This window comes from Colossoma macropomum, unplaced genomic scaffold (assembly GCF_904425465.1).
Source record: "Colossoma macropomum unplaced genomic scaffold, Colossoma_macropomum, whole genome shotgun sequence".
NCBI classification, from domain to species: domain Eukaryota; kingdom Metazoa; phylum Chordata; class Actinopteri; order Characiformes; family Serrasalmidae; genus Colossoma; species Colossoma macropomum.
In genome coordinates, this window is record NW_023494794.1 from 15,977,096 (window position 1) to 16,004,237 (window position 27,142).

The 27,142-nt window shown below is 38.5% G+C and overlaps 2 protein-coding genes across 2 annotated transcripts in view; one reads left to right on the forward strand and one right to left on the reverse strand.

The window, feature by feature from the left end:
• The first annotated feature begins 84 nt into the window (after window positions 1–84).
• On the forward strand, window positions 85–22,170 carry aatf (apoptosis antagonizing transcription factor). The gene is made up of 12 exons (XM_036580363.1): window positions 85–198; window positions 1,820–1,996; window positions 2,572–3,045; window positions 3,923–4,060; window positions 5,844–5,958; window positions 7,262–7,490; window positions 7,860–8,024; window positions 9,525–9,608; window positions 12,251–12,318; window positions 12,621–12,701; window positions 14,175–14,246; window positions 21,805–22,170. Exons 1-12 carry the CDS (start codon window positions 114–116, stop codon window positions 21,848–21,850), a joined length of 1,734 nt encoding a protein of 577 aa, XP_036436256.1. The 5' UTR covers window positions 85–113; the 3' UTR covers window positions 21,851–22,170.
• Window positions 22,171–24,063: 1,893 nt separating this feature from the next.
• The window catches only part of acaca (acetyl-CoA carboxylase alpha), a 59,364-nt gene continuing 56,285 nt past the window's right edge, over window positions 24,064–27,142 (reverse strand). The window contains exons 53-54 of the mRNA XM_036580364.1: window positions 26,921–27,057; window positions 24,064–25,918 (exon numbers count right to left, since the gene is read on the reverse strand). Of these exons, the coding sequence (XP_036436257.1) occupies window positions 25,792–25,918; window positions 26,921–27,057 (264 nt within the window). The 3' untranslated portion in view covers window positions 24,064–25,791. The remainder of the gene's footprint in view (window positions 25,919–26,920; window positions 27,058–27,142) is intronic.

Here is a 27,142-nt window from a genome sequence, read left to right on the forward strand (position 1 = left end):
TTGCCTGAAAACGTTTATATTTCACTGTCAAGCGTCAACAGCTCGAACAGTGACGTACATTACGTGCGACCCGGCTGCTCCCAGTGATGACGCAGAGCGTCTGAAGCAGCAGCATGGCAGCGTCCATATCGCAGCAGCTGGAGGATTTATTAAACCCTCTACCGACTGCCGCAGACCCCGAGGACGACCACGACGAAGGTGTCTCAAACGCTGTTTGTCCGCTGGCTTGTGTGGCAGCTTTATTATAAGCTGAAACTGAATCTTCAGAGGGCAGCGTAGCTGTTATTTGGAGTGCGCGTGGCTCTCTTTAGCTTTAGCTAACAGTTAGCCGGTCCTTCAGTGCTGCTTTTACAAAACTGTGTTTGCTGCACAGCCCAGCAGCCCTGTAGTCCTCCAGACTGTTAGCTGAAAGATTTCTGAATGACGAGACTGAACTTGGCTTTTTAATCGAAGTTTCCGTTCCACCTTAAATGGTGCAGCAGTAACGTGTAAGTGCTGCACTACTGAAGCCATTTAAGGTGGAACGGATAGTTCGAATCAGAAGCTGAGCAATACTAAGTAAACTTCAGGTTCGTGTCGCTGATCGTGGTCGCTAACATTGCTAGGGAACTTCTTTAACTTCCTTTTTCTGAGAGGTTTGTTCGCTTAAACTTAAGCCAGTGGGTTATTTTCTACTCTTTAATGCTAAAATATTTATATGCCACGGCTTTAGAAACAAGGCCGGTCAGAATTTGGAGTCCAAACGCGCAGATTCATCACTGAGATGTTTAGTTTATTCAGCAATGCCGTGACGCTTTGTTTTATTCATCACTATTTTCTGGGATTTTTAGTGTGAAGAACTAAGAAATACTCAGTCTTTCCATGCATTGATCAATACAAACTGCTGTGTATTCTGCTTCTCTGTCTCTGAATGAATACGTGAAACAAAACCCGTATGTTTCAATAAAAAGGGACTCAAGCAGATGTTTCAGTTCATTTTAGTGTATTAATAAGTTATTTATTTAATGCAACAAAAAACCTGAGATTCTTTGTCACTTATTCAGTAGTAGTATCAGCACATACGTCTTATTTAGCATTGCTGCACCTCTGGTTCCCCATCTGGACTGAGCATTTTGATAGATAGATAGATAGATAGATAGATAGATAGATTTTTTTTTATTGATCCCGAAGGGAAATCGCAGTGTTTCAGTAGCCAGACATATAATGTCACATACTTACATATACAATGTAGTTATAAAAAATAGAAATAAAAATAGACATTTAAGTATAAGAGTAGAAATAAAGTATATCTATTTGCATATTTACATAGCATTTGAGACAGATTTGTTGTATTTACATGATAGCAGGCACCGAGTTGTATGAGGTAGACTAAAAGCACAATGAATATAGACATAAGTTGGAGTTGCAGCAATATTACAGTGTAATGTGCACAGTGAAAGTGACATTACAGCAGCAGGTTATGATATATTGCACAGTGAGTATTAACAGGAGAGGTGATATAGTGATGATGATTTTGAATAAAAAGTGTGGATGCCTTTTTGTTAGAATGAGTCCATTGTGCTCTAGTAATCACAGCTTTTCCAGCTAAAACTCTGTTTCTTCATTTGTAATTACTTGACCCATGTATGATGCTTTTTGGTGTCTCACACAGTTGCTGCCTTTGTTGCAGTGGAGTTCAAGAAACATACAAGCAGCTAATTGTCTAATCTGTTCCCCCTTAAGTTGTTATACATCTGCCTTGGTACCATTTCGAGGTTGTTCCAAACATTGTCTAAAATACAAGTGGTCTAAATGCAGTTCAATGCTTCTGTCTTTGCAGAGACCAAAGCCAAAGTCATAGACAAGTTTGATGAAGGTTATGATGATGATGATAATGATGATCTCCCATCTAGTGGGCTACGGAAGCGTGCCAGCACTTTATTGGCAGACACGGATAAACGCTACCGTGGCAAGGCAACATCACGCAAAGAGCTGCGGAAAGAACTAGAGGGTTCAGGTATGGAAAAAGACACTCAGAGCTGCACAATATGAGCAAAGGTCTTGTATTGAGATTGTAATTCCACATATTGAGGTTGCAATGAACCTTACCACATTTTGAAGACCATGGATTGTCAGTGTTGCTGCTGCTTTTAAATGTGGTAGCATTGATTTAATGACTGCAGGAGCATCTGATTTCTTTCTTCTCATTTTTTTAATGTTTTATATGTATATTAAATGTATTTATCATTAGCATTGTAAATCACTTTTGTTTGATTATGAAGACAGCATAATTAGAGCAGCACAGAATGTGAAATGTTGAATACAAGTCATTGGAATCATAGTTCTTGTTAATGTTTTTCAGTAATTTTTTAAAGTGGCACTTCATTGTCTGTCCCAACCTTTCAGGATGTCAGTAAAATAAATATTGTGATGTATTGTAAAAACTTGTGATGAAACATGTTCATGATGTTTCGTGATATTACACTTTTGCCATATTGTCCAGTTTTAATGTTTTGTGCACCCAACAAACTAAATATTCTTGACAAGTTTTTCTTTGTATGATTGCGTGACTTATGTGCTTGCATTTTTCAGCTGAGGAGGATGATGATGATGAGGAAGATGATGATGATGAGGAGGAGGAGGAGAGTGATATTGAAACTGGAGATTTTGGTAAAGATATGGATGATGAGGAAGAAGATGGAGAAGATGATGAAGAAGAAGATTTTGATGATGATGATGATGATGATGACGACGAGGAGGACCTCCTTAACGATGGTGACTGTTCGCAGATGTCTGCTTTAGTCTCCAAGATGAAGGGGACTGACTTAGGCTTCCCTAAAGAGACAGACTTCAGGAAGCTTACCGAGGGCATGGATGACCTGGGCGAGAGTGAGGATGAGGAGGAAGGTGAGACTGATGAAGAAGAGAGTGATGAAGGCTCAGAGGAGGAAGATGAGGATGATGAGGTTGAGGAAGATGAAGATGACTCTGGAGCTGTGATGACGTTCTCAAAGGAGAAAGTGGATGAAGAGGTGCAAAAAGGCAAAGCAGTGAAAAATCAACTTGGTAAGTGTATCAACTGTGGCATAGATTTGTGTATTGTGTAGTTACAAAACAGTACAGATGTAGATGTGATAAAATTTGCATATGACAAGGTCACTCTTAAAAAAGATGGTTCTTCAAGGGTTCTTTAAATTAAGACAAAGGTTCTATATAGAACCACGACCACTCTAAAAACTTTTTGCATGCTTAAAGGTTCTTGGGTTCTTGCATTGTGAAATGTTTCTTCAGATTGTTGGAGAATGTGTTGTATATGGTTCTGTATAGAGCCTTTTGGAAAAGGGTTCTATATAGCATCAAAAAGGGTTCTGCGATTGTTATGGTGTCAAGCTTCACACATCTGTTGAATAGGTTTACTGCATTGTCTGTATTACCTATAATAATACTGGGGCAGATGTGGTGGTTTGTCTAATTTACTGGCAGAAATTATTGTCAGTTTTCCATCATCACACTTCTTAAACTAATGTAAATCGCTGCCCTCAGAAGAAAACCTCGTATCTCCATTTTTGTAATTTTTCAGTTTTTTGACATAGTTTTAAAAAAAATGCCTGTTGTCCTTTACATTGTGTGTAAATTTTATGATGAATGGACCAAAAGAAACGGCCCAAAACGACTTGGAAAAAAGTCTGGTTCCATTGTCTTGCATTTAAAGTGAAGTAGATTTTTTCCTTCTCCTGTAAAGTTCCAATTTTGGAGATACAAGGTTTTCTTCTGACAGCAGTGAAATAGTGGAGCCAATCATAATACTGCTAGTACTAATAAAACCATTGATTGTCAGTGTTGCTGCTGCTTTTAAATATGGTAGCATTGATTTGATGACTGCAGAAGCCTCAGTTTCCTTGATTCTTATTTGTAAAATGTTTTTACTTGTGCCTTTCCACAGCCCTCTGGGACCTATCACTTGAAGGACGGATCAAAATGCAGAAAGCCCTTGTGATGGCCAATCAGCTTCCCCAGCCAGACACCTTCCCAGAGTTCAAGAGCAAGGGTGGGGCCGAGTATGCTGGAGCACTGAAGAACAGTGAGTGCACCATTTATTCAGTCAAATAAAAAAAATGCTCAAAAATGAGCTTTACAGTAAGTTTTGATCGGTGTTTTACATACTGCCCTGCACTAAATCAAATTAAACAGGACTAATAATGCTCTCTTTGTAATGAAAGAGTTGGTCAGTGCAGTGCATTCATCAGTATTGGGCTGAAGGATGCCCAGTGCTCATCTGACGACTATCCCATATAGTCTGAGCTGACAGAAGGGCTTCTGTGGCACAAGTCATTGAATTTTTTAATGATGCTTATGGGAGGAATGTGTCACAGCACACAGTGCATCGTACCCTGCTGTGTATGGGGCTGCACATGTCAACCTCTGCCCACCGTCGAAAGCAGCTAAAATGGGCATGCGAGCATCAGAACTGGACCTTGGAACAATGGAAGGTCACCTGGTCTGATGAGTCCCGTTTTCTTCTACATCACGTTAGTAGCTGGGTATATGTATACCTGGGGAAGTGATGGCACCAGGACGCACTGTGGGAAGCAGACAAGCTGGTAAAGGGAGTGTGATGCTCTGGGTAATGTTCTGCTGGGAAACCCTGGGTTCATGCATTTATGTGGACCTTAGTTTGACGAGTGTAAGCTACCTAAACATTGTTGCGGACCGGCTGGACTTCTTTATGGCAATGGTATTCTCCAATGACAGTGACCTCTTTTAGCAGGTTAATGCACCCTGCCACTCTGCACACATTGTTCAAAGTATTGCTCTGGCCTCCAAATTCCCCAGATCCACTTTGATCAAGCATCTGTAGGATTTGCTGGGACAAGAAGTTCAGTCCTTGGCGGCTCCACCTGGCAACTTACAGGACTTTAAGGTTCTGCTTAATATTTTGGTGCCAGATAACTTAGAGCACCTTTAGAGGTCTAGTAGAGTCCAGGCTTTCGTGAGTTGGAGGTGTTTTGGCAGCGTGTTGAGGATCAACAGCATACTAGGTCATAATGTTTTGGCTCATCAGTCTATAGCAGCACTTGCATCTATTTTAGTCCCCTACGCTGTTAATTAATTAAAGCTTTTTTGCCTTGTTTTTGTATCTGTAATCACTGAGGGATTTACGTTGTGCTAGTAAACTTCCCTTTATGGTTGTTTAAGACCTACTTATTTTTGCACAACTGATTTCACCAGCATTAGAATCCCACATACCTTTAGAATCATAAGCCATTCTCTCAGGATTCTTCCAGCTATGGGCAATTAATACATTTGCGCTCCTCTCCTTTCTTAAGCACAGCGCCCTGCTTTCAGAGACTGGCTGCTCCTCATTTGCATATTTATTGCCTGGCTCTTCTCGGTGGCGAATGATTGATGTGGGGCCGTCCTCCTGAATTGTGAGCAGCGCATTGCTATGGCAGGGAGGGCGGGGGCTTTTGCTGAGCGCGTGTACTTTTGATTAGCGTTGAAGATGATGGGATCTGTGTGCCCTCCCCCATCTTTTTTTCCCTCTCTTTCCATAATAATGGATTACAGGATTGCTTTTTTTCTCTTTTGGATTTAAGACGTGAATTAATAACCGTCAATGTATGGAGTGGTGAAAGCTGTGCAGCGGGTTTGTTTGTGCAGGTTTTTCAAGACATGAATTGTCAAGTTGGCAGCCACATAGGAATAGGCTTTGTAGATAGGATGGTTTTGTGCCTAGTTGCCATTTTTGCTTCTTTTGTTTTTTGTTTCTGATATGTGAGAATGCGAAGTGTCAAATAATGGCATGTGTCTGCCCTTTGAGGTTGGTGAGCATTGATCATTAGCCCTGTCTGTGTTTCTACCAGGTCACAAAGCCCTGAAGGCTCTCCAGAGATCTCTACTGGAGCTGCAGGACCTGCTGCTTTATCAGAATCCCGACACCAGAGCGGTCTCACAGGGCAAAACCTGGAGAAGCGACAGGTAAAGACATGAGAGAACTTTATCATCATCCTTTTCATATTCACAGTGGATGCCAGGTTTAGGAACACTTCCTTGTACCAACATTCAGTGGCCATTTCAGAACACTTTATTTGAAGAATACTTACAAAAGGACTACATAACACATGAATAAGCATTGAATAACATATTTTAAAAGTAATACTGGGGCAGTGGAGACAGCTTATGTCAGTATTCGCAAGCTGAATAAAAAATAAGATAGTTTTGAAAATAATAATCACATTGTATTGACATAAATCCTCGTAGACTAAAGTAATGGACATTTGTTCCATTTATAAAACTCTTGTTAAGAACTTAAAAGGCAGGGTTCTAGACAAGATCACCATATTCTGTATCAGTTTTATGAAAAAAATTCTCTCAAAATAAAGTGGTACAGGGAAATTCACAAAACATGGATGAAATTAATTGCTTATATCCCTATAAATCTATTGAATTGAAATAAGATGTTCAGTTATATGGGAATGATGCTTCATAACAATGTTATGAATGGAACCAATGTCCATTGGCTTTAGTCTAAGTGACTTATGTCAATATAATGTCATTTACTTCATTAAACATCATGTCATCTTCAGAATAGTGACATAAGCTGTTCATGAATGCTCCAGTAAATACATTTTAAATGCATTTTTCAGTGCTTATGCTTGTGTTATGAAGTCTATATATAGGTTGCCTTCAAATAAAGTGTTGCAGGCCATTTTAACACAACACTCACTGCTCTAGTTTAGCTCTGTGGTCAGTATTGCTCAGTTTCTAGTGTTTCTAATTAGGGCTTCAACTGATACGTATTTCTAGAATTAATTACTCTGTTGACTATTATTTGATTAATGAACTAATCAAGCTTTTTGATCTCTCATGTTGCACCAGTCAGAACCTCCATCATTCAAAGTTCTGTCTGTGCAGCAAACGATTTCTTTTATGATGCAGTAAAACAGGAAAGGTCATATCACCCCCTACACTTTCTTTAGAGCATTGCATTCAGTCTGAATTAACTGTTGTATCAGTATAGAGGATAAACAAATGACACATTGACTTTGTTCCCCATGATTGGCCTTTTGTCAACCAATTGTTGCAGCCTTACTTCTAAGGTATGCTTTTTCTCAAAAATGTTTATTCAAAGTTTCCTTAAACCAGGAATGCTGTGCCTTTGAGTGAAATGTATTGATGTTGATTAATATCAGCAAGTATAATGGGTTTTCTATTCACTAAGCATTGTTAAAGCTAGGTTATGTAGCATAGGTCTCTCATTCTGCATGTGTTCCTCAAATAGTAAAGCTGAAGGTGATGATGAGGAGCTTAAGAGTGATGAAGATGGAAATGAGGAAGGTGATGATGAAGAAGGGCGCACAAATCGAAACAGACCTCCTAAACGGAAGCTGGACATGGCAGATTATCCAGATTTCATGGCCAAGCGTTTTGCAGACTTCCGGCCCTACCGAGACGCCACCCTACAGAAATGGTACGATAAGACGCGGCTCACCATGGGAAAGACAAATAAGGTAAAGACAGCAGCATCTTTTTGTTAAACCAGCTTCACTATATATTTTTTTAATATAATATTAATAATAATAACAATAGTGAAAATAATGCTGTATATCAATAGAACAGTTCAAAATGATTTACGTCATTGAAAATGATATAGAAAATGAAGAACACAGGAAAAAATAGATTTAATTTAAATGGAACATAAAGGAAGTAATTACAGAAAAATGGATGAACTAAACAAAAGCAGATAAAAAGGAAAAAGAAACGTCTTTTAAAAATTACATTAAGAGCCTCTGAAATTCATATTAATTGCTTCTATATGTGTGTTGATTTCTTTCTTTCTTTCTTTTCTTCATTCCTCTCCCTTTCTTTTTCGGTCTCAGGGCTTTGGAGCTTTTGAGAGGAACATCCTGACTCAGGTGGAGCAGGTGCTGATGGATAAGGAACGCTTACTCAAACGCACACAGACACGCAGGTCCGACTACAGAGTGCTGGGCAAACCAGAGCCTACCACTCAAAATACACAGCCCAACTCCACAGACCCTGAGGTGAGACTTCCTTTTAAAAATACAGACACCCGCAGAACTTGGTCATACCCAGGCTAATGAGGAAATTTCTGCAAATCAGTCTTTAGAGATGAAGATTCCCTTTAAAAGGGTTGTGTTACACTGGTTGTGTCTGTGTTTATCCTGGCTGATAACTAGGGATATCTGATCCTTAAGTATCGGCTGATACCTAGTACCAGTACTGATACCAGCACGATCTAACGGTTCTGCTTTTTAAATACTTTATTTTGATAAAAGATGTATTTTATGTTACAAATAAAACATTAACTCTAGGATTGAGATCACGCTGACTGATCCCTGTTGTCTTTTTATATATACAGTGTTGTGCAAAAGTCAGTGACCACACAGCATTTTGTTTAATTTCCAGTCACAATGGCCTTTCATGTAATTAGTTTTTCAGTGTCATTGAAGGGAGAAAGGTACAAAACATATTCAGTAGAAAATGACACAGATGCCCATAGCCACTTGGTCATTACGGTAGACCACCAAAACTGTCCCCTTTCGATAAAAAGCACTTAAAGCTTTCATCTTTGAGAGAGAGGAGAAAATCAAGCTCCACTCTTGCTTCAGATCTAAAAAACTCCACAGATGTTTCTGTCCATCCTTCCACTGTGAGAAAACAAGTCAACACTATGAGTCTGAAAGGATGTGTAGCTGTCAAGAAGCTCTTACTGAGAAAAGGACAGAAAAGTTGCACAAGATCACAGAAACTGGACATCTCAAATACTGAGTAAGGTTTCATGGACAGAAGTCTAACTTTACAGAAAGGCAGTTTACTACTGAGGCAATGAAAGGCTCTTTAAACCGTGTCTTCAACCATCAGTCAAGCATAGTGGAGGATCAGTGTAGGTTTGGAGATGTAGAACAATCTGGATTTGGTGATTTGTTTTCATGAATCATGACTCATGAATCATAAATCATGATTTGTTTTCATGACATCATGGATGCTAATAAATACACACACAGACATACATTTTCTAAGTCGCTTATCCTTCCGGCTGATAAATACAGACAGATATTAATACTTTATGCAGTGTCCTCTGCGCTAGATTGGGAAGTCATTTAATGTACAGCAAGATAATGACCCCAAGCACACTGCTGAGAAGATCAAGATGTATTTATCAAACAATGAGGCTGCTGGTTTTCTCAGAACAATGGAATATAGACCTCAACATCATTGAATGTGTTTGTGTTTGGGAGTACTTTGGGTGTGATCGCGAAAATGCAACCAACTTCTAAGACTGAACTTTGGAGGTGCGGAACAATATCCCTGTGGATCTCTTTAAAAAAAGCTATAAGTTTCCCAAAAAGAATGGACGAAAATGGTGGAAACATAGATTCTGAAAAAGACATTATATTATAGTTGTTGAGGCTTCTGTGTGATTTTCTTTTAAATGTATATTTTCCAGCCTTTTCTGTGAATTACGCTTTTAATTGATACAAATTAAAAATAGTCTCATTGCCTCTTTTTTCCCCATTTAGGCAGCAGATCTACCACTGAAAGCTAACGCGCATCTTAAAGATCTGGACGAGGAGATCTTTGACGATGATGACTTTTATCACCAGGTAAAAGCACATGCTCATTCATTTCCTCTTCACTCTGAAAGAGCTGAAGAGAAATAGTGGCGTAAGAATGGATGTTATCTGTCTGAAATGATCGTGTCAGTGCTGTGTTAGTCATGCTGGGGTGATGTGGGGGTTAATGTCCGCTCACAGTGGGGCTGATGGATGAAGGCTCTGTGGTTAGGGCTTATTGACGATTAGAACTAAGTGCTCCTCTCTGTGGAGACTGGATCTGAAGCGGCCGTCGTCTATAGGCAAGCAAAGAGTAATGGAAGATCTTGCCATGCCTTATGAAACAGCAGTGCTTGACGAAGATGTACAGGCTGTGGTCTGACGGACATGACGGTGTTGTCGCTGATGCTGAATTTAATTCTGGTAACAGATAATATCAGCCAATATAAATGAATATGTAAAAATTACAAAAATAGTTTTAGTTAAACAGTGCTTTACTGACTGATACGATTGAGCTGTCAGCTGTGAATTGTTAAATATGAAATAAAACAAACAGCAAAAACTTGATCTTAAATAACTTAAAAAACTGTAACACAGGGGCAGAGCTTCCCAGAGTTGGTCGCTGTTTTCTTGGTTTGGGTTAGTTATAATTAGCTCTTATTTTTTGTGATTTTTCCTTCACATAAAGTTTTTTTTTATGATTTCCTTATACTAAGGATGAGGAGGAATTCAAAATATTTTGTTATTGTAACAAAATGTTTACTAGTTCAGCCTATATTTCAGTAATAAAGGTGATAATTCAGTTATTGCCAGCTTAATTGTCACTGTAAAGACTGGCTTGAAATCTTGAAACCATTAGAATCCACACAAAAAGCTTCCTCATATTAGGGAAGTATCTTCATTATAATATTAAACAAGCCACTTCTAAGTATCTGTGTTTGATTGGTGGAATTTCTGCCAATACCAATAAATCTGTGTCAAATGTTGACTGGTCTTGCTAGTTTATCGGTCAGGCCTTTGTACAGAAAGCTGTACACTGCTAACTTTAAGCCACATTAATGGCTGTAGCAGCCGCATGAAACAATAGCAGTAAACTCGTTAGTAGTATTTACAATCTGAACCTGCGATGTGTCTGTGTGTAGCCTGGTAGTGCTGTCTTAAGCAAAAGAAGAATGTGTAGCATGGGAGGCTGAGAAATCCCTTTCTGCATAGGTGCACTCTGGGAAATGTAGTTTAGATCCCTCAGCTGCTGGGTGTGGCTGTGGCTGTGTTGCACGAAAGGAGATGGATGTGTTGGTGGCCTCTGGGGACAGTGAGTGATGGATGGCAGTGAGGAAACTCCTCTAAGCTTTTATCAGTGAGCGTCATCCTGACAGTGCTGCTGCTCACTCTCTCTCAGCCTCATTCAGGGAGACAACAGATAGAGGAATTAAGTCAAAGAGAAGGGCAAAACAGGCTTAGCCACTTGTGCTGCCAGCAGTTTAACATGAACACCAATAAAACTTTGTCATGACGTCAGTGAGCAAATTTTTGTGCGCATTTTTGGTGTTATTATTGAATTGTTAAAATGTACCGAACATTTTAAAAAAGCATTAATACACACTGAAATCACTCACCAGTGGTACTATATTGATACTTCCTGAACATCTCGTTTTTCTTTACTATATCAAACTTCTGCTGTTTACTGTTTTGGTCTAAATGATTTGAGGGAAGATGTGTAGTTGTGCTTTTTTTCTGACCAGTACTTTAAATTATACAGTGTGTAATTTAAATTGTGATTATTTTGTGATTATTTCGTGTAAATCTATGTCCAGGCCTGATATTTTGCCATGAAATCGGTACACAGCGCATGGGTGGTTTCGATGGGACTGATTTGTGGTTCTCAAACTGAGGTCCGTGGTCTGCTGGGGGGGCCGCAGAAAGATCTCAGAAGTTGTATCTATACTCAATAAGCTTTAATTTTGTTGTTATATTAAATCTGCTTCTGCTATGTCTAAAATAAGTGATACTTGTTTAAAAACAGTAGATGTTATTAAATGCTATTAAAATGAAATGTGTGCCAAACAATCAGAATCCATGGCCATGCTTCGCCCACTAAATTAGAGAGCTACCTGTCATGTCAAAGAACAGCACCATGTATTTATGTGCAGGTCAGCTATGGCTAGCAAAATGGACAGGGTTCTGTAAGACATGGTCCTCCTTATTCAGTGAAAGTAATGACATAGAGGAGCCGCGGTGGCACTTAGGGCTGAATGATGAATTATTTTTATATCGAAATTGCGATTTAAAATGTGTTTTCTCTCGAATCGTTCAACTCTAGTGACAGTGTCTACAAAGGAGGCCTTAGTCTAAAAAAAAAAAAAGTTTGAGAGCTGCTGGTCTGACTCATCTACAGCCAGTTATCAGTTTAAATTTCCCCACTTAAGACAGTGAGTGCTGTTGATGATAAGGGCTACAATTAAAATTACTGTCTTTATAAATTGTGATTTTGATGTAAAAATGATTAATCGTTCAGCCCTAGTTCAGGTTTAACTGTGTTAACATGTTTTCCTGGTAAGTGTTCACTTCGTGAAGGTGATGTTTAAAAAAAAAAAAGACCACCTAATTGTATACTTTCCTCATATGCCTGACTGTTTTGAAAGTGTTGTGTCTAAAGATCACACTCTTTTTGCTCTTTTGTGTTTCTGTTCCAGCTTCTTCGAGAGCTGATTGAGCGCAAGACAAGTGCAGCGGACCCTAATGACCAAGTCGCTATGGGCAGGTAAGAGACATGCATGTCTGCATGTGCATGAAACTGAAGACCAAACCCCGTCCTTAGGAGGAGGGAGGGTGCTTGTAACTAAGTACTTGTTCTGATGGAAGGAAAACAACTAAAAAAAAAAACATTTACCTGAAAGCTGAGCTTAAGCTGTAGCCGACAGTGACTTAACTGGCGTGAAGAAGTACTCTGACTTGTTTCTGCCGAACAGCTACATCCATGATAAAGAAACGACGTGTACACGTGTATTTCTACGTAGCTACTCTCTTTCTATTTTCTGTCTAACTTACTTTCTCTCTCCACAGACAGTGGCTGGCGATCCAAAAACTTCGCAGTAAGATCAAAAAGAAAGTAGACACAAAAGCCAGCAAGGGCAGGAAAATCAGGTACATATGTTTCGTTATAAGGCATGTATGTAAAATGGAATATGAGAATGACCCTTTTCACACTTAATCCAGTCTAGAGTGGCAGTATTGTAGAATCTAATTGTAATTCATTTATTTGCATCCAGTTGCTTGCAGTTGTGTCTTTTATTAGTGTTGTAGTACTCAAAACCGGTCTCAAGACCACAAATGAATGGTTGCAACATTATTTTGGCTTGGCTTGGTCTCAGGATAGGCATGACTCTGAAATGTTTCTTTACACGAGTGCAAGGCCTCCTTTATTTCCGTTTTTGTTTCTTTTTTCTTCAATGAGATGTGCTTGAAACCAGAAGCAGCGCTTTCAAGAGCAAATCCTTGTTTGTGCAGTGATTTTACTTTGTTTGCTAGGGATGTACCGAAACATTTTGGCTGAAAGTCACAAGTGGCTCTTTTGGTTTTCAGTTGAAAGAGGGAAAAAAAAGATTACAAGAAAGTGTCAAAAGCGAACACTTACCAAGTCATTTGAATGAAGATGAAAGTGAGAGTGATTTTGAAAAACTATTTGTTACCTTCACTCTTCTGCACCAGTCAGCACAGACACATTCAAACAGTTTGAGCAGTGGCAGATCAACAGTGGGGTTGGGGGTGGTTTTGGGGTGGTTTTAGGGGTGGCGTTGGGGAAGTTGGCTGCTTGGAACCTTTTCACGGTTACCATGAAGGACATTAGACAAGAGATTTGTAATGACTGTCTGTCCCGAGTATCCAGAGACAGTACAACGACAACTCATCCATTGCATGTTTGGTACCACTTGAAAACACAACATCCTACTCGATACTCAAAACAGAAGCAGTAAGGAAAAGGCCCAGCGCACACAACGGCACAAATAGATAGATAGATACATAGATAGATAGATAGTTAGATACTTTATTGATCCCGAATGACTGGATCAGTGCAAAGTATTACAAAAAAAAATGAATGAAAAATGACCACTCGTTTTTACTGAGTTGATTTCATGTCAACTGTTTTTGTTGATTGTCAGCTTAGTTTTGTTATATTGAAAGTAGATTTTATCAATAATGTGTTTTCTTTATTACCTTGTAATCATTAATCTTTTTACATTTAGTAAAAAAAACACACAAAAATGACAAAACCACTCAAACACCTTTCTTTCAGTTTTGTTTTTTTTGGCCTAGTGTGTCTTGAGTTTCAGCCAGAAATGTTCATTTGGGTCCATAACTAGTATTTTATTAGATTTACTAACCTTAATTTACCTGAAGTATGTCATTTAAGTATGTTATCTGTGAAAATACAAAATATTGACTCATATTGAGGCATATTTGGGATATCCAGTTAGGAATTGTGATGCTGATCCTTATTAATTATTGATGTATTTCTGTAGGGAAACAATCAAACGAACATTTCTTAGCAGTGATTTTTAGGCTCATTATAATGCCAACATGCTCATCTTACTATGTGACTGTATGTGTTTCCATCAGATTCCACATCCACAGTAAGCTGATGAATTTTATGGCTCCTATTGACCACAGCACCATGAGTGATGAGGCTCGGTGAGTGACACCTCGTTGATTTCCTTTTTTGCAGGTGTACTTTTAGCGTTACTTCCTTAAGCATTGCCTGTCTATCAGAATAGCTCTGTATTCTGCTCTTTCAGCAGCGCTGTTTGCTAACAGTGTGTTGTATTGAGGTACGGAGGAGAACCGCGGCAAAGGACGAAGGCAGGAGCGTGTGTGTGTTTAATTAATGGTAGCGCTCTGTCTGTCTCTGTCTGTCTTTAGTGTCTGCCTGTCAGCTAACCCTAATCCCCCCTCAAACAGAGCACAGGCAAATCAAACACCCTCTCCCTCTCTCTGTAGATATGCATTCATTAGCACACCACACACACACACACACACACTCGCTCCCTCTCGCAATTTTGAGATTTGGGTTTTAATTTGATTTTGTGGAGGCACAAAGAAAGTAATTTAAGTCTACTTTTGCAGTTTTGCTGCTGTCACTTTGACATATGAAACAGTAAATAAGAATGAAATAAATAAGAAGTTGGTTAGAATTAAGAATTCGCTTTTGCTTTCTAGCTTGTGATACAAGTACAATGGTTAAAGAATAAAATAAATAATAAAAGACACAAACTTGAATATCATTTAATTTGACTTTATCCGCTTTTCTTTGCACACTCTTTTATGCCCTGAATGAGTGTCCATACCAAATGACCAACAGTCAGGTCATTGTTAGCCTCTCAGGCTGGAGCCACATGTACAAGGGGAGTCTGGTACCACTACCTAGTAGTGAATTCACTAGAAAGATATTCCCCTTAGACATCCATTAAAAATACTGAAGTTGTTTTGTACCAAATACATCTTCAGACCTACAAGTGAGCACCTCCAGCAGTGAACTACTGGGTAAGGTTGATTGTCAGGCCAACTTTTGAAAATTCTTTTATTTATGAGTTATATATATTTTTTTTGGTCCGTATTGGTTACTTTTCTTCCTTATTCCATTGATCATCACCAAGTACTCCCTGGTCATTTGTTGTCCCAAATGATTATATATACAAACTTGAAATAGCAAAACCAAATTTATTGGCAAAAGTTTATGTGAAACTGGTGCAGTTTATGGTCTGTGAGCATGGAAAAACTTTTCCTCATACATAAGAATTTGATGGAGGATTGGACAAAGCATTGGAGGATCGTGCAGAAAATGGAGATTTAATTTTCTTAAACAGGTATTCAAGTAGTGTGTGTGTAGCTTGGAAATAAAATAAATGTAATCAATTTCGTATTTTTTTTTTAATGTATGTTTTAAACATTATTTGACACCAGCAGCTGACACAAGGCAAAGTTCTGTTTTGAGAAATTGTGTAGAACTCTGTAGTGTGTAATAAGAGCTCTGTTGAAGGGTGTGTCACAGAAATACAGTATCACAACACTTAGAGACATTTTCATGATATGTGATGGGCATCATGGTATTTAGCATCATTGTAACTGACAGAATGCACCAGCATTTTTTTGTCCTCATTTGTGGATGGTTAGATTCGCATTTTCTCACATTTTCTTAAAATGTCTATTAACCATGTCTACTAACTAAAAAACACTATTACAATGTAGGCTCTATTGTACAGTTTTTGATTCTAGCTTGAAAACTGTGACCTGTGAAAATGGTACAAAAAAAGCATAGAATAATAAAACAAAGAACAGTCTTATTGTCAAACAGTATGAGCACAAAGATTCAGCAGTTCACTTCATTAAAACAGGACTAATTATGCTCCCTTTGTAACGACACAGTTGTTCATTGTTTTTAAAATGCTAACGTTACACTCAGAAAAGCATGTTGCGACGTATTGTCAAATAATATAATCACAATACGATAAAATCTTCTTAAGCCTGATATGTTTATAGTTTCCTCTTAGTTTGTTTGCTTCTCTTTGAGCCAGTAGTCATGCAGCATCGCCAAGCTTTCCAGCATAACCACTCAGTTCTCCACACACCAAGCCAATCGCGGACGTCCAGCCGAATCAGTCCGTCACACCGTCAGATTGATTGACCCCTGCTGCTGGGCAAGACGTGGCCAGAAAATGTTACTCGCTACTTCTCTATGCACACTCTCTCTCTCTCACTGTAATTATATCAAGGGAAATTTTCAAGGGTTGCACTGATGTGTTGAGATGCGGTTGGAGAGGGTGAGCGAGGGAGCGAGAGGAGAGAACGCAGAGCTGGAGGAATGAATGAGGTAGGCAGGATAGGAGAAGAGTGAAGAGGGGGATTAGGAAGAGAGGACGGGTGCCGGAGCTGAGAGGATTTATGAAGAGGCCCAGGTGACTGATAGATCTGGCCTGGTGGTCACGGTCATAGCACACTCATCCAGCGAGAGAGAGAGAGCGAGCGAGCGAGAGAGAAAACATGTAGAGAGAAAGATCTCAACAAAGACAGCAGAATGTGTAGTGTATATGTGTGTATTTGTATCTAGCTTACATGTTACCTTCATCTGTAGGCTAGATAACTAGTTCTCCTGTTGTGCTGAAAACAGTGTTTTGAAGGAAGATATTGATCCAGTTTATTTCCTCTGTTTCCTGTTTCAGTGCTTTAATATCGAGTATCAGCTAATATCAAGTCTAAGATGATATTCGTATTTTGTTAGGGCTGCAACTAATGATTACTTCCACAATCAGTTAATCAGTCTATTATGAATTATTAATAAATTGGGACAGGAAAAGGGCAGTAATTAGTTTAGTAAATATTCAAAATTGCATACAGTGATTTATATGAAAAAAATCCAAAGATTCTCTCATTCTCTATTTCTCTCGTTCTCTCTCTCACTTTTATACTCACTCATTCTTACTTTCTCTCTCACTCTCTTATGCTTGTTCTCTCTCCTCCTCCCTCTTCTTTTTCTCTCTCGTTCTTTTTTCTTTTCTCTCATTTTTTCCTGTCTTCTCTCTCTCGTTTTCCCTCTCCTTTGTTTTTCTTTCTCTCTCTTTCTGCTTTTTCATTCTGTATCTCTTTTTCTTTCTTTTCTTTCACTCTTTCTTTTCCTATCTCTTTTCTCTCTCTCTCTCTCTCTCTCTCTCTCTCTCTCTCTCTCTCTCTCTCTCTCACATAGTTATCAATGAAGTACTGTAATAACAATGATGTATGGTGATTGTCTGATATAGCTGACCACTGACCTTTTCAGGAGTGGGATTCTGTGTGACCTTTTACACACACACACACACACACACACACACACACACACACACACACACACACACACACTCTATGCTCCCCCATCAGTGTATCCGAACAGCGGCTGTGAGTCGCCCCCCCCCTCGACACGCACCACTGGCCCCATGAATGTTAATGTGCGGTGTAGGGGAGGGGAGGTCCTCTCTCTTTATAGGTATTCCATAGGGGGGGTTTCAGATCATCCTTCAGCGTTTAGTACGGATGCTGAACATTGGGCTGGGTTTTGAGTCGTGCACTGTTACTTGTTTTCTTTCTGACTGGTTTTTGCATGTGTTCCTGTTCCACTCTGTCTCTAGTAGGGTTTCTGTCCATGTGTTTGTATTTATTCAGTATATTTTGACATATTGAATAAAAACAAAGACTTGATCGAAACTGTGTTGGAAAAAAAATCTGATAATCACTAGAACTGACAAACATTCGTAAGGAATAATAAATTACAACGGAAGCACAATCATGTAAATGAATATAGAATGAAGTGACTTTATTGATTAGTTATTTGCGTTTTTGTATCTCATTAGCTACAAAACATGAGAGAAGACAGCAGGTACCATTGAACTAATGAAGAAATAAAACATACCTTTTATAAAAAAATCACACTGATGTTAGACAGTAAAAGCTGATCTTGCATCGTTATATTTGTGAGTGTTTTATGTTCCTGCTCTTATTATATATAATACAGTCATAAATTAAACAAAACAAGAAGCTCTACGTTAAAAATGTGTCTGTAAACTCGCTCCCTATTTTTAAGGTGATGTGGAGTTTTATTTTTGTTGAGCCAATGGAAACTCAGCTTATTTGCATAGTTTTTTGCTTCAGTTTTCCTATAGAATTCAGCAGTTCAGTGGAAGCTACAACTCTCGATATTTCTCGTTCTTTTCCTTTTTTAGAGCTTATTCTCTTTCTTTCTCCCTTGTTTCTCTCTCAACCTTGTCTGTCTTTTTCATTCTATCTTTTTCTCTTTAGTGCTCTCTCTCTCTCTCTCTCTCCTCTCCCTCTCTCTCTCTCTCTCGCTCTGTGCCGTTTGCTGTGCTCTGTCAGAATAAGAATGTATGCATTATATGATAATCAGAAGGCTTCTGTAATCCTTGCCACTGCTGGTGCATTTCAAACAGGGATTGAGGATTAAACGCTGTCTGCTAGCCTGGCCCAAGACCCCTCGGGACATTAAGGCCCACCTGTGTGCGTGTGTGTGCGAGAGAAAGAGAGAACAAGGGCAGAAGCAGCAGACTACACACGGTCTTCACGGTCTGAATATAATTTAGAATGGAGAGTGTGGACGTAGCTGCAGTTGTTTAGGAGTTAAAGGTTAGTGGAAGGATCCTAAAGCGACTCCTGGTATGATTCCTTGTATGACCTGGTGCTGGTAGATGGTGCGTTGCCACCTAGTGGCTTCATCATGAATACAATCATTCTGGGCCTGTGCTTGACTAAGGATTTTCTTAGTTGTCCAGAAAGCACGATTTTTTTATTTTTCCCATGGTCCAAACTTTTGTCTGATGACACGTCTGGAGTTTCAGGGAATGACTGATGTGGAAATTTTGTGGACAACACTGGTTGCAGTTTTTAAGAGGGTAAAAATTCCTATAACTGAAATAAGTTGATATATTTTAGATTTTAATTATATTCTCCCCGTCCACGACGTGCTTTACTGACTTGTGTGAATGTCAGTTTTCAGCTGTAACTTTTTAAAAATGACTGTCAATGGCTGTGTGTCTTTTATAAAACAGCACAAACTCAGTTTTAAATAAGATGACTATTGCAGCACTAGCACTTTTGTAATCCCGATTGATCAGTTCTGACTATATTAATTCCATACAGTTAAATCAGGGTGACTCCTATTTTGCTTTACTTGTGTAAGGTTTCAGCCTAATGTCAATGCTCTTTTTCCATCGACTTTCTGAGCAAATTGGTAGCGATAAAAGAGAAAAAGTATTATTAATAAAATGTGCTTTTTGCTGCCCAGCAGCTTTTTTTTTTCTTTTCATCAAACTGACTTTTAGCAGTGAAAAATAATCAATTAGTTTATTGATAGTAGTGTTTGATGTGTTTCCATCTGTTAGCTTATGTTTGTCACAGTTTGTGTACCTTTGGCTTCCCTGACACATAACTTACTGATGAAGACATTGGTCATTTGGACTGTTATATGAGAGATAATGTGACGTAAAAGGCATTCGAGGAAATCTGTCACATGACACTAAATTGTTTTCCTCAAAAATAAAAAAAAAAGAATTTCCAACGTAGGTTTTTCACATTTCAGTATCATTAAAAATGTTTCCCCTAAAGTTGAACAGAAAAACGTTTTGTTGACATTCAGAAAATATTACCACTGATTTCCATGTACATAGGACACATCTGCAAAGCATTGAAGCATTTAAACAAAAAAAAAGTACCTTTGGATACAAACATAGCTATTTGCACGCTAACACCGGCCAATATTATTGGCCAATCGATATATTGGTCAAACTGTAGTTTCAGCAGTTATTCATGTGTACAAATAAATAAAAGTCTAAATACATAAGGGAAGATTTAAATGCAGTCGACTGAAAGAATCTTAGTTGAACTAGAGCTGTGACCTGATTGGTCTAATAGTTGCCTTAGAGGAGACAGCCCTGATGCACGAATTCAGACAAAAAGCTGTGTAGCTCTGTGTCTTTGTATTGTGTGAGTGAAAGTGAGGGGGTTTGGGATTAAGATTAGCCTTTTGAGCTTTGGTCAGTCTTAGTGTTATTCAGTGCAGCTTGGATTGGAATGGTGTCGGGGCACATTATGATTGGATGAAGAGATATAAGAGAAATCCCAGCTTTCATTAAATCTGGTTTGCAAATCGGATCAGAAGGTGGGAGGCATTTAGTGTTAACCTTCAACTTTGAGTGTTGTAAGACTTTTTTTTTTCTTCTTAATAAACCTGTTGTGCTGGGCAAATTTCATTACCACTGCACTCCAGGGTTGCCAGATATGGAGAAAATACCGGATTATGATTGTAGTGCTACATTCTGAGGTTGGGTTATGGGTAGAGATGTACCCACTTTTTGTTTTCCGATACGAAAAAGTATCAGCTGATACTGATGCACATAGTCAACAACATGACTTGTACGTAGGGCTGGACGATATAACGGTATTGTGTACAAGACTGTTAAAATAATCAGTTAGTTCCTCATTGTTGTCATTGTTCTTATTAATTTTAGGCTACATTTGGCTTCTACTTTACTTTCATTCACGTTGTAAAATTGAGCTACAAGCTGTGCTGCGATTTAAAGCTAGATGTGTTAGAATCTGATCGGATTCATTCTTCTTCATGTTATCTGCAACATACTGGTTATTGGATTGGTTGGACTGAATTGTGATAAGAAAAATGAAAGCTTGATGTTTCCATGTGACATAGAAGTGGTAACTGAATGCTTGCACTTTATCTTAATGGTCACAACACATTCATTTTAATAGAGGCTAATGCTAATTTGCCTAATAAGGCTATTAAAAGTCAATTATGTTTCATTTTTGATCTAGTGGGCCTAAATTGAATGTGTTATATTGCCAGTTTTGGTTCTGCCTTGTTTGGATAGCCCCCCCTATAGATACCCTACCAACCACCTACCAAATAAAACTCAGATTCTCTACAGTGTTATATGAATTTGTTATATAAGGTAACGTTTAAGACCAGGGTTAGGTTTAGGTTTCGGGTTGAGGCTAATGCTAGTGTTGGGGTCAAGTTTAGGAAAATGATAATAGATGCTTAGTTAAATGCAAGTTGAACATCTGCTTTATTAAAGAATTATTTGTTCAATTTTAGACACTTCTAAATGGTTTATTCACTGTATTCATTATTACCTGTATCTGTATTTGAGGTGTGTTATGTGAAAGTCTGTAGCTGTTGCATTATTAGTTGTAACGATACACAACATTAAGGATGGTAATTGTCGATTGTTATGCAAGTTATTTAGCATAAATTAATAATCTAAATTCTTATTATTGCATAATTTTCAACATTATTCCTTTTTTCTTGGAGGTTCTAGATAGCATCAGGTGACTTCTAGAGTTTATTCACTAATATTTTAAGATGTGGTCCATAGAACTAGAAACTTAAGGAATATATGTGTAAAGTGTGTGTGTGTGTGTGTGTGTATATATATATATATATATATATATATATATAAAACGAATAGTTACGTATAATACAACTGATACAGATCATTATGAATAAAGCTTAATGCACAGTTAATAAACAGTTATGACTAATATGGGCTTCACTGAACAAAGAACTAGACCTTGAAATGTGTTCGTTAAAACAAAGTGTTGCCATCCATGTTAATAATGTTGCTGTTGTGCTGCTGTGAAACACTAAAATCTTTCTGAAACCTGAACATGAGTTTTGTTCCGTCTGCTGTGTGTTTAGGTCAGAGCTGTATCGATCTCTGTTTGGATCTCAGACTGTCCACTGATGTCACCCCTAAGCAGCGATGGAGAATCTTCTCTTCAGGAGCTTTCCTGCACCCGGGACAGGTCCGCTAGTTTGTGCGTGCGCCTCCCTCCCCTGGATGCGTTTATGCGTGAACATGTTGGTTTGGACTGTCACGTCTCTGCTGCTGTCTGCTGTGAGCTGGCGGAATTATTGGGACTCAGAGAAAATGACTTTGCTTGTTTTGTTTGATATGTAATTGTTATTCTGTGAAAATACCTTTGTACTTTTGCTGATCCGCAGAACGTCACTTTTTGAATATGTCTTTGTATTAAAAGTGCTGTTTTGTCAGCAAATATGAAACCTCTAATTCCTCACGGTAAACTTCAGGCCAAGCGTAACTGACAGCTTATGAGCTGAGCAAACTCCGTGAGGCTTCTAGATCACGGTGGCCTCAATACGCTCTGTTCTCCACGATTGAGGCGAGTTCTCCTGGGGTGCTGCAGAATCCGGAGAAAACCACATCTCCAATTACTCCACCCGAATTACTGCAGTACTTATTGTAGCAGCAATAATTGTGATGGGTATTGGGTGGGTGCAATTCAATTTGGCTTCCTGATTTGTTGGTGGGTCTGTGAAGGAGTAGGGGGCTCTGAGGAACAGCATGAGAGCGACAGATGTGGTGAGGAGCTAAGGTTTTTCACATTAGCATTTATAAAGTTTTGCCTCATAAATGCTAATGTGGCTAAAATTGAATGAAAGCATGCAGGAGTTTTTTTTAGCAATGCCTTATTTCTTACAGTCAGTTACTAGTGTTAGTTAATTTAAAGCCATTTAAGACTGAACTTGAGGGAATTGATCAGCAAAAAATATTCAAACTTGCAAAAATCCCTGCTTAACCCAAATGTAGTTAATCAGCCAAGCCATGTTTGTTTCTTTTCTTTTGCATTGATGCTACGAGGCTAATGTAGCTAAAAAGTATTGGAAGCTAATCTGCATTTACCTTGGAAGTGAGTCACAGCACATTCAGGCTACAAACTGGGGACTGACTGAATTGACTGATGAATATTCATGATGTACTCACCTTCTCAAAATAGCCAACATTATGGTCAGTATTATGGAGTTAATCGGCTACTGTATTTAATGTTGATTGATCTAAAGCAAATCCTACTTGAATCTCATTTGCAGGTAAAGAAGTGGTACTTTCTTCCTCACTTTCCAAGTAGGAATTCCCCATTGAGGTTGTTTTGTTTGTTTTTTCCTAGTCTGAGGTTGGAAATTCCGAGTTAGAACACAGCATAATTATCGTGCAGATTGCATTCCTAAATTAGGGCTGTAAATTTGATTGTTTATATCAAAATCGTTATTTGAAAGAGTGCAATTTTTAAATCACGAGCGCTGTGATATCAATTTTAGCCTGTATTATAAATAACATTGTCTTAAGGTTTAAGTGCAGAGATTTAATCTAATAACACTGAGCTTGTGAACAGCCTGCAGATGAGTCAGACCAATCAAAAGCAACCAAACACACCTGTGCTGTGACCTCAAAACCACAGCTAACTTGCTGTCTGGTGCACTACACTGTGTGCAAGCCTCAAGCCAAGAAAGTGGATATTTACCTTAAATGAACAGTGTAAAATCTATTCAGGGAATGTTTAAACTTTTTTCACAGTTGCACACTTTTAATTTTATTTAACTTTGTCAGAAAATCTAAATTTCCTTGGCTTTTTGTAATAATAGTTTGAAGCAGTATTTGAACAGCTTTAAAGTGTCAAAAGTGCACCTTTCACTCTGGTCCATACAGTCCATAAATGAAAACCAAGCCACACATTTTTTTTTTTCAACTCAGTCTACAGTAGTTCAGCTCCACCCAGTCACAAAGGTTATACGGTGTGTTTCAGTCTGGACTGCTTCTTAAATGAGGCCCAACACAGGACAGCCAATCAGAACAGAGGTCATTTACATATCAGTTCTAAAGGCCTGAGTAACTGAAACAATCTAATTTCAAAGGATAAACAAAGAATGGAAAATGGTCATCTAATAATTAATTTAGCAAAAATCTGATGTGTTTTGGTACATAAAAGCACACAGATCAATAGAGGAGTAAAAGAAAATTCTAGAAAAATGTAGGCAGTGAAATACTCAGCTCATGTTTTTTATAGATGTTACATTTGTGAAATGTATTATTTCTCATTAAATGGCACTGGTGGGCCAGAATAGCAATTCATTAGAAGCCCCCAAAAAAGTAACACTTCAGAGGTTTAATAAACTGGTTTTATTCAGTTATATTGAGAGGCAACTCCAGTTAGCCACAGTAAACATACACCAGCCCCTGCTCTCTTCAGTAACACGTTAGTCGAGGGTCTCAGACAGGTAAGACAGGCTCAGCAGTTTCACCATCAATCCAGGTCAAAGCAAACTTCAGACAAACGCGTCTCCTCTGACCTTTCACACCATTAAGTAGTTACTACACGAGTGCTGAACTTAAAGACGCTCCAGCAGCATCTGCCACCTTCACAATGCCGTACACAACAGTGGACTGACCCCAGCACTCATTCCCTCCATCAGCACACATGACCTACATCACTCACCTCATATCACTGATTACTCCATTTCCCCCCATCACTTCTCTCTAACAGAAGAATGTTTTATCACAAAGTGTACAGCATGTAACTCACAAAAAAGTCACTTTTATATTTTGTTTTAGACAATAATGACCTTCGCTTTGGTCCTATGTTTCTAGTGCGAAGGTCAAAGCACACTTACCCAGTTTTAGTTTAGCATCTAACTACAGCATCCCATATGGTTTATCTGTTTTTATTATTTTTAAACCATAACTTTTCATTAATAAATTAGCTATATTTAAAAAAAAACACCTTATTGTGCGTGTAGTATTACACATAAAAAAAAACAAAAAAAAAAACACGATTTTGGTGGTTACCAAGGAGGCCAAAACAACAAATAAGCAAACAAGCAATACAAGTTGCTTCTGCTGAATAACACTAAAAAACACTGTGTGACCAGTGTGTAACTAGATTTGGGGTTGGGGAGGTGGGGTAAGGTGCACTCACGGGTGTGTTGGGTTACGATTGTAATAAGCTTGAAAAGTAGTGTGTGTGGAAGTTAAGGGTTGCTACATGTGCACCCAGTTTGGCCCCAGTTAAAGGAACTTGCTCTTTTGCTCTGATCTGAGATTGTTTTTTCTGACCTCATTCATTCATCATTACAGGGCCAGATGTGATTTTGTAACATCTGGGGACAACTTAAACTTCTGGTGCCGGATCGCAGCAAAATCAGCCTCTAAAAAGGGTAAACACACCCCCAAAACTCCTCTAGTCTGGGCTCTTTCCCACACGCCTTTAGCCCAGAACTTCTCATGGTCATCCTCAGAGGCTCTCATTACAAGATCACATCTGGCCCCGTGAGACTATCAGACAGAAAGCACACTGCTGTACTTAGATCAGAGTATAAGAGCAGTGGCCCTCAACTGGCCATGTTTTGGCCATTGTGTAAGCTGTTAAGTGCGTTAGCTAAGATAACAGCAATGTCAAATTGCTATTTTTAAGGAAAAGATATGAAAAGCTACTCTTGACAGGAATCCTCTCTCTTCAGTATGTGCGTTTCTACAATGTGAATATGAAACTCTATGAAACTAAATACTTTATATCACCAATGATTGACTTTCACATAGAATTTCTTTTTGTTTTGTCTATTTAAATTGCACTTATTTTAATAAATGCAAAGCTTAATCACACAAATTCGAACATACTTAAGACTTTGTCCCTCAAAATGTACATCATATTGATGTATTAGCACTGAGACGAGTGCCACAAAAACGCCTTTACATGATTTTACACAGCTGTTTTGTTCAGAATCATAGCCAACAGAGTCGCATCTAAAGTTCCAGTAGTCCATGTTGGCTCCTCTTGTCCAGTTTCCAGCAGCTCCATAAAAAAAAAAAGCCCCGGCGTGTGTGTAGTGTGTTCAAGAGGACGCAGGGGCATCCATGGTGGAGAGGATGCGCACCACTTCGGCCCGCTGAGTTGGGGAGATGTGCTGGGTCATGTAGACGATGGAATCCATAGCAACCTCGGGATTGGCTTGAACCAGGCTGAGAGAGTGAGAGTGAGAGAGAGAGAGAGAGAGAGAGAGAGAGTCATTACCATAACACAGCATGACAGATAACTAAATAGACGTAGTGTGTATCCACAGAAATGAAGATACAGTACTGCACAAGTGTCAGAGACCACCCTTCATTTATTTAATTTCCAGTCAAACAGCCTTTTAGTACAGGTTATTCGGAAGATATTTCTGAGAAATTCTGATAAAAGATAAACCCCTTGCATAAGGAAGGGGAATGTCAACAAATCAAGTCAAAAAGTAAGTATGGAAATCTGGAGTTTGTACTAAAAATTGTACTAAATTTGTACTTTGTACTGTAATTGTAATTTGTAGTGTAATTTGTACTGTAAATGTACTTAATTGTACATTTCATAAAATGATCTGAAGACTGAACGTTGGAGGTGTGGAAAAACAGCCCTACAGATTTCTTTGAGAAACTACAACCAAGTCTACTAAGAAGAATGGAAGCTGCAATAAAAGATAAAAGGTGGACACATTAAATACAAAGAAAAAAAAAATACACACACACACACACACACACACACACACACACATATACATATATATATATATATATATATATATATATATATATATATATATATATATATATATATATTTTTTTTATTTGTTATATATATTTGTGTAGTTTTCTGTTGAAAATGTCTGATGCTGTTTTTCCTGATACTCACTTTATTCTTTTAGAGCAGAACACTAAGTGACGCTTGGCTACTACGCTAAAAAGTCTGCATTTTATCCAGGTTTCTGCATCTGTAACCCTGAAATGTTAGATTTCTCTGTAATAATAATCTAAGTGGAATTAGTCAAATACTTCAGAGAAAAAAAAATTTTTTTGGTTTTCATTTTTCTATTCCCTGATATAAAGAGAAAGACAGATAAGAAAAAAAAATTTAACAGACACCTTAAACGAATCAATCAAAGCACAATTTAGAAAGCCATCGGCGACTACACAGGAGGAACAGGCTTTTACCTGCGGATCTGCTTGAGAATGTGGTCCCTGCGGATGTATTTAATGTTCTCATCAATGACTGATCTGGCACCTTCCTCCTCTGTCAGCTGCTTCTCCAGCCACTCCACCACATCCTCATTGCTGTCCCATAAATAGGCCTGAGAGAGTGAAAAGCAATTATAAACACTGAGTCAAACACGTCTTCAAACTGTCATATTCTCCAGCATAAAACCCCTTTTGAAG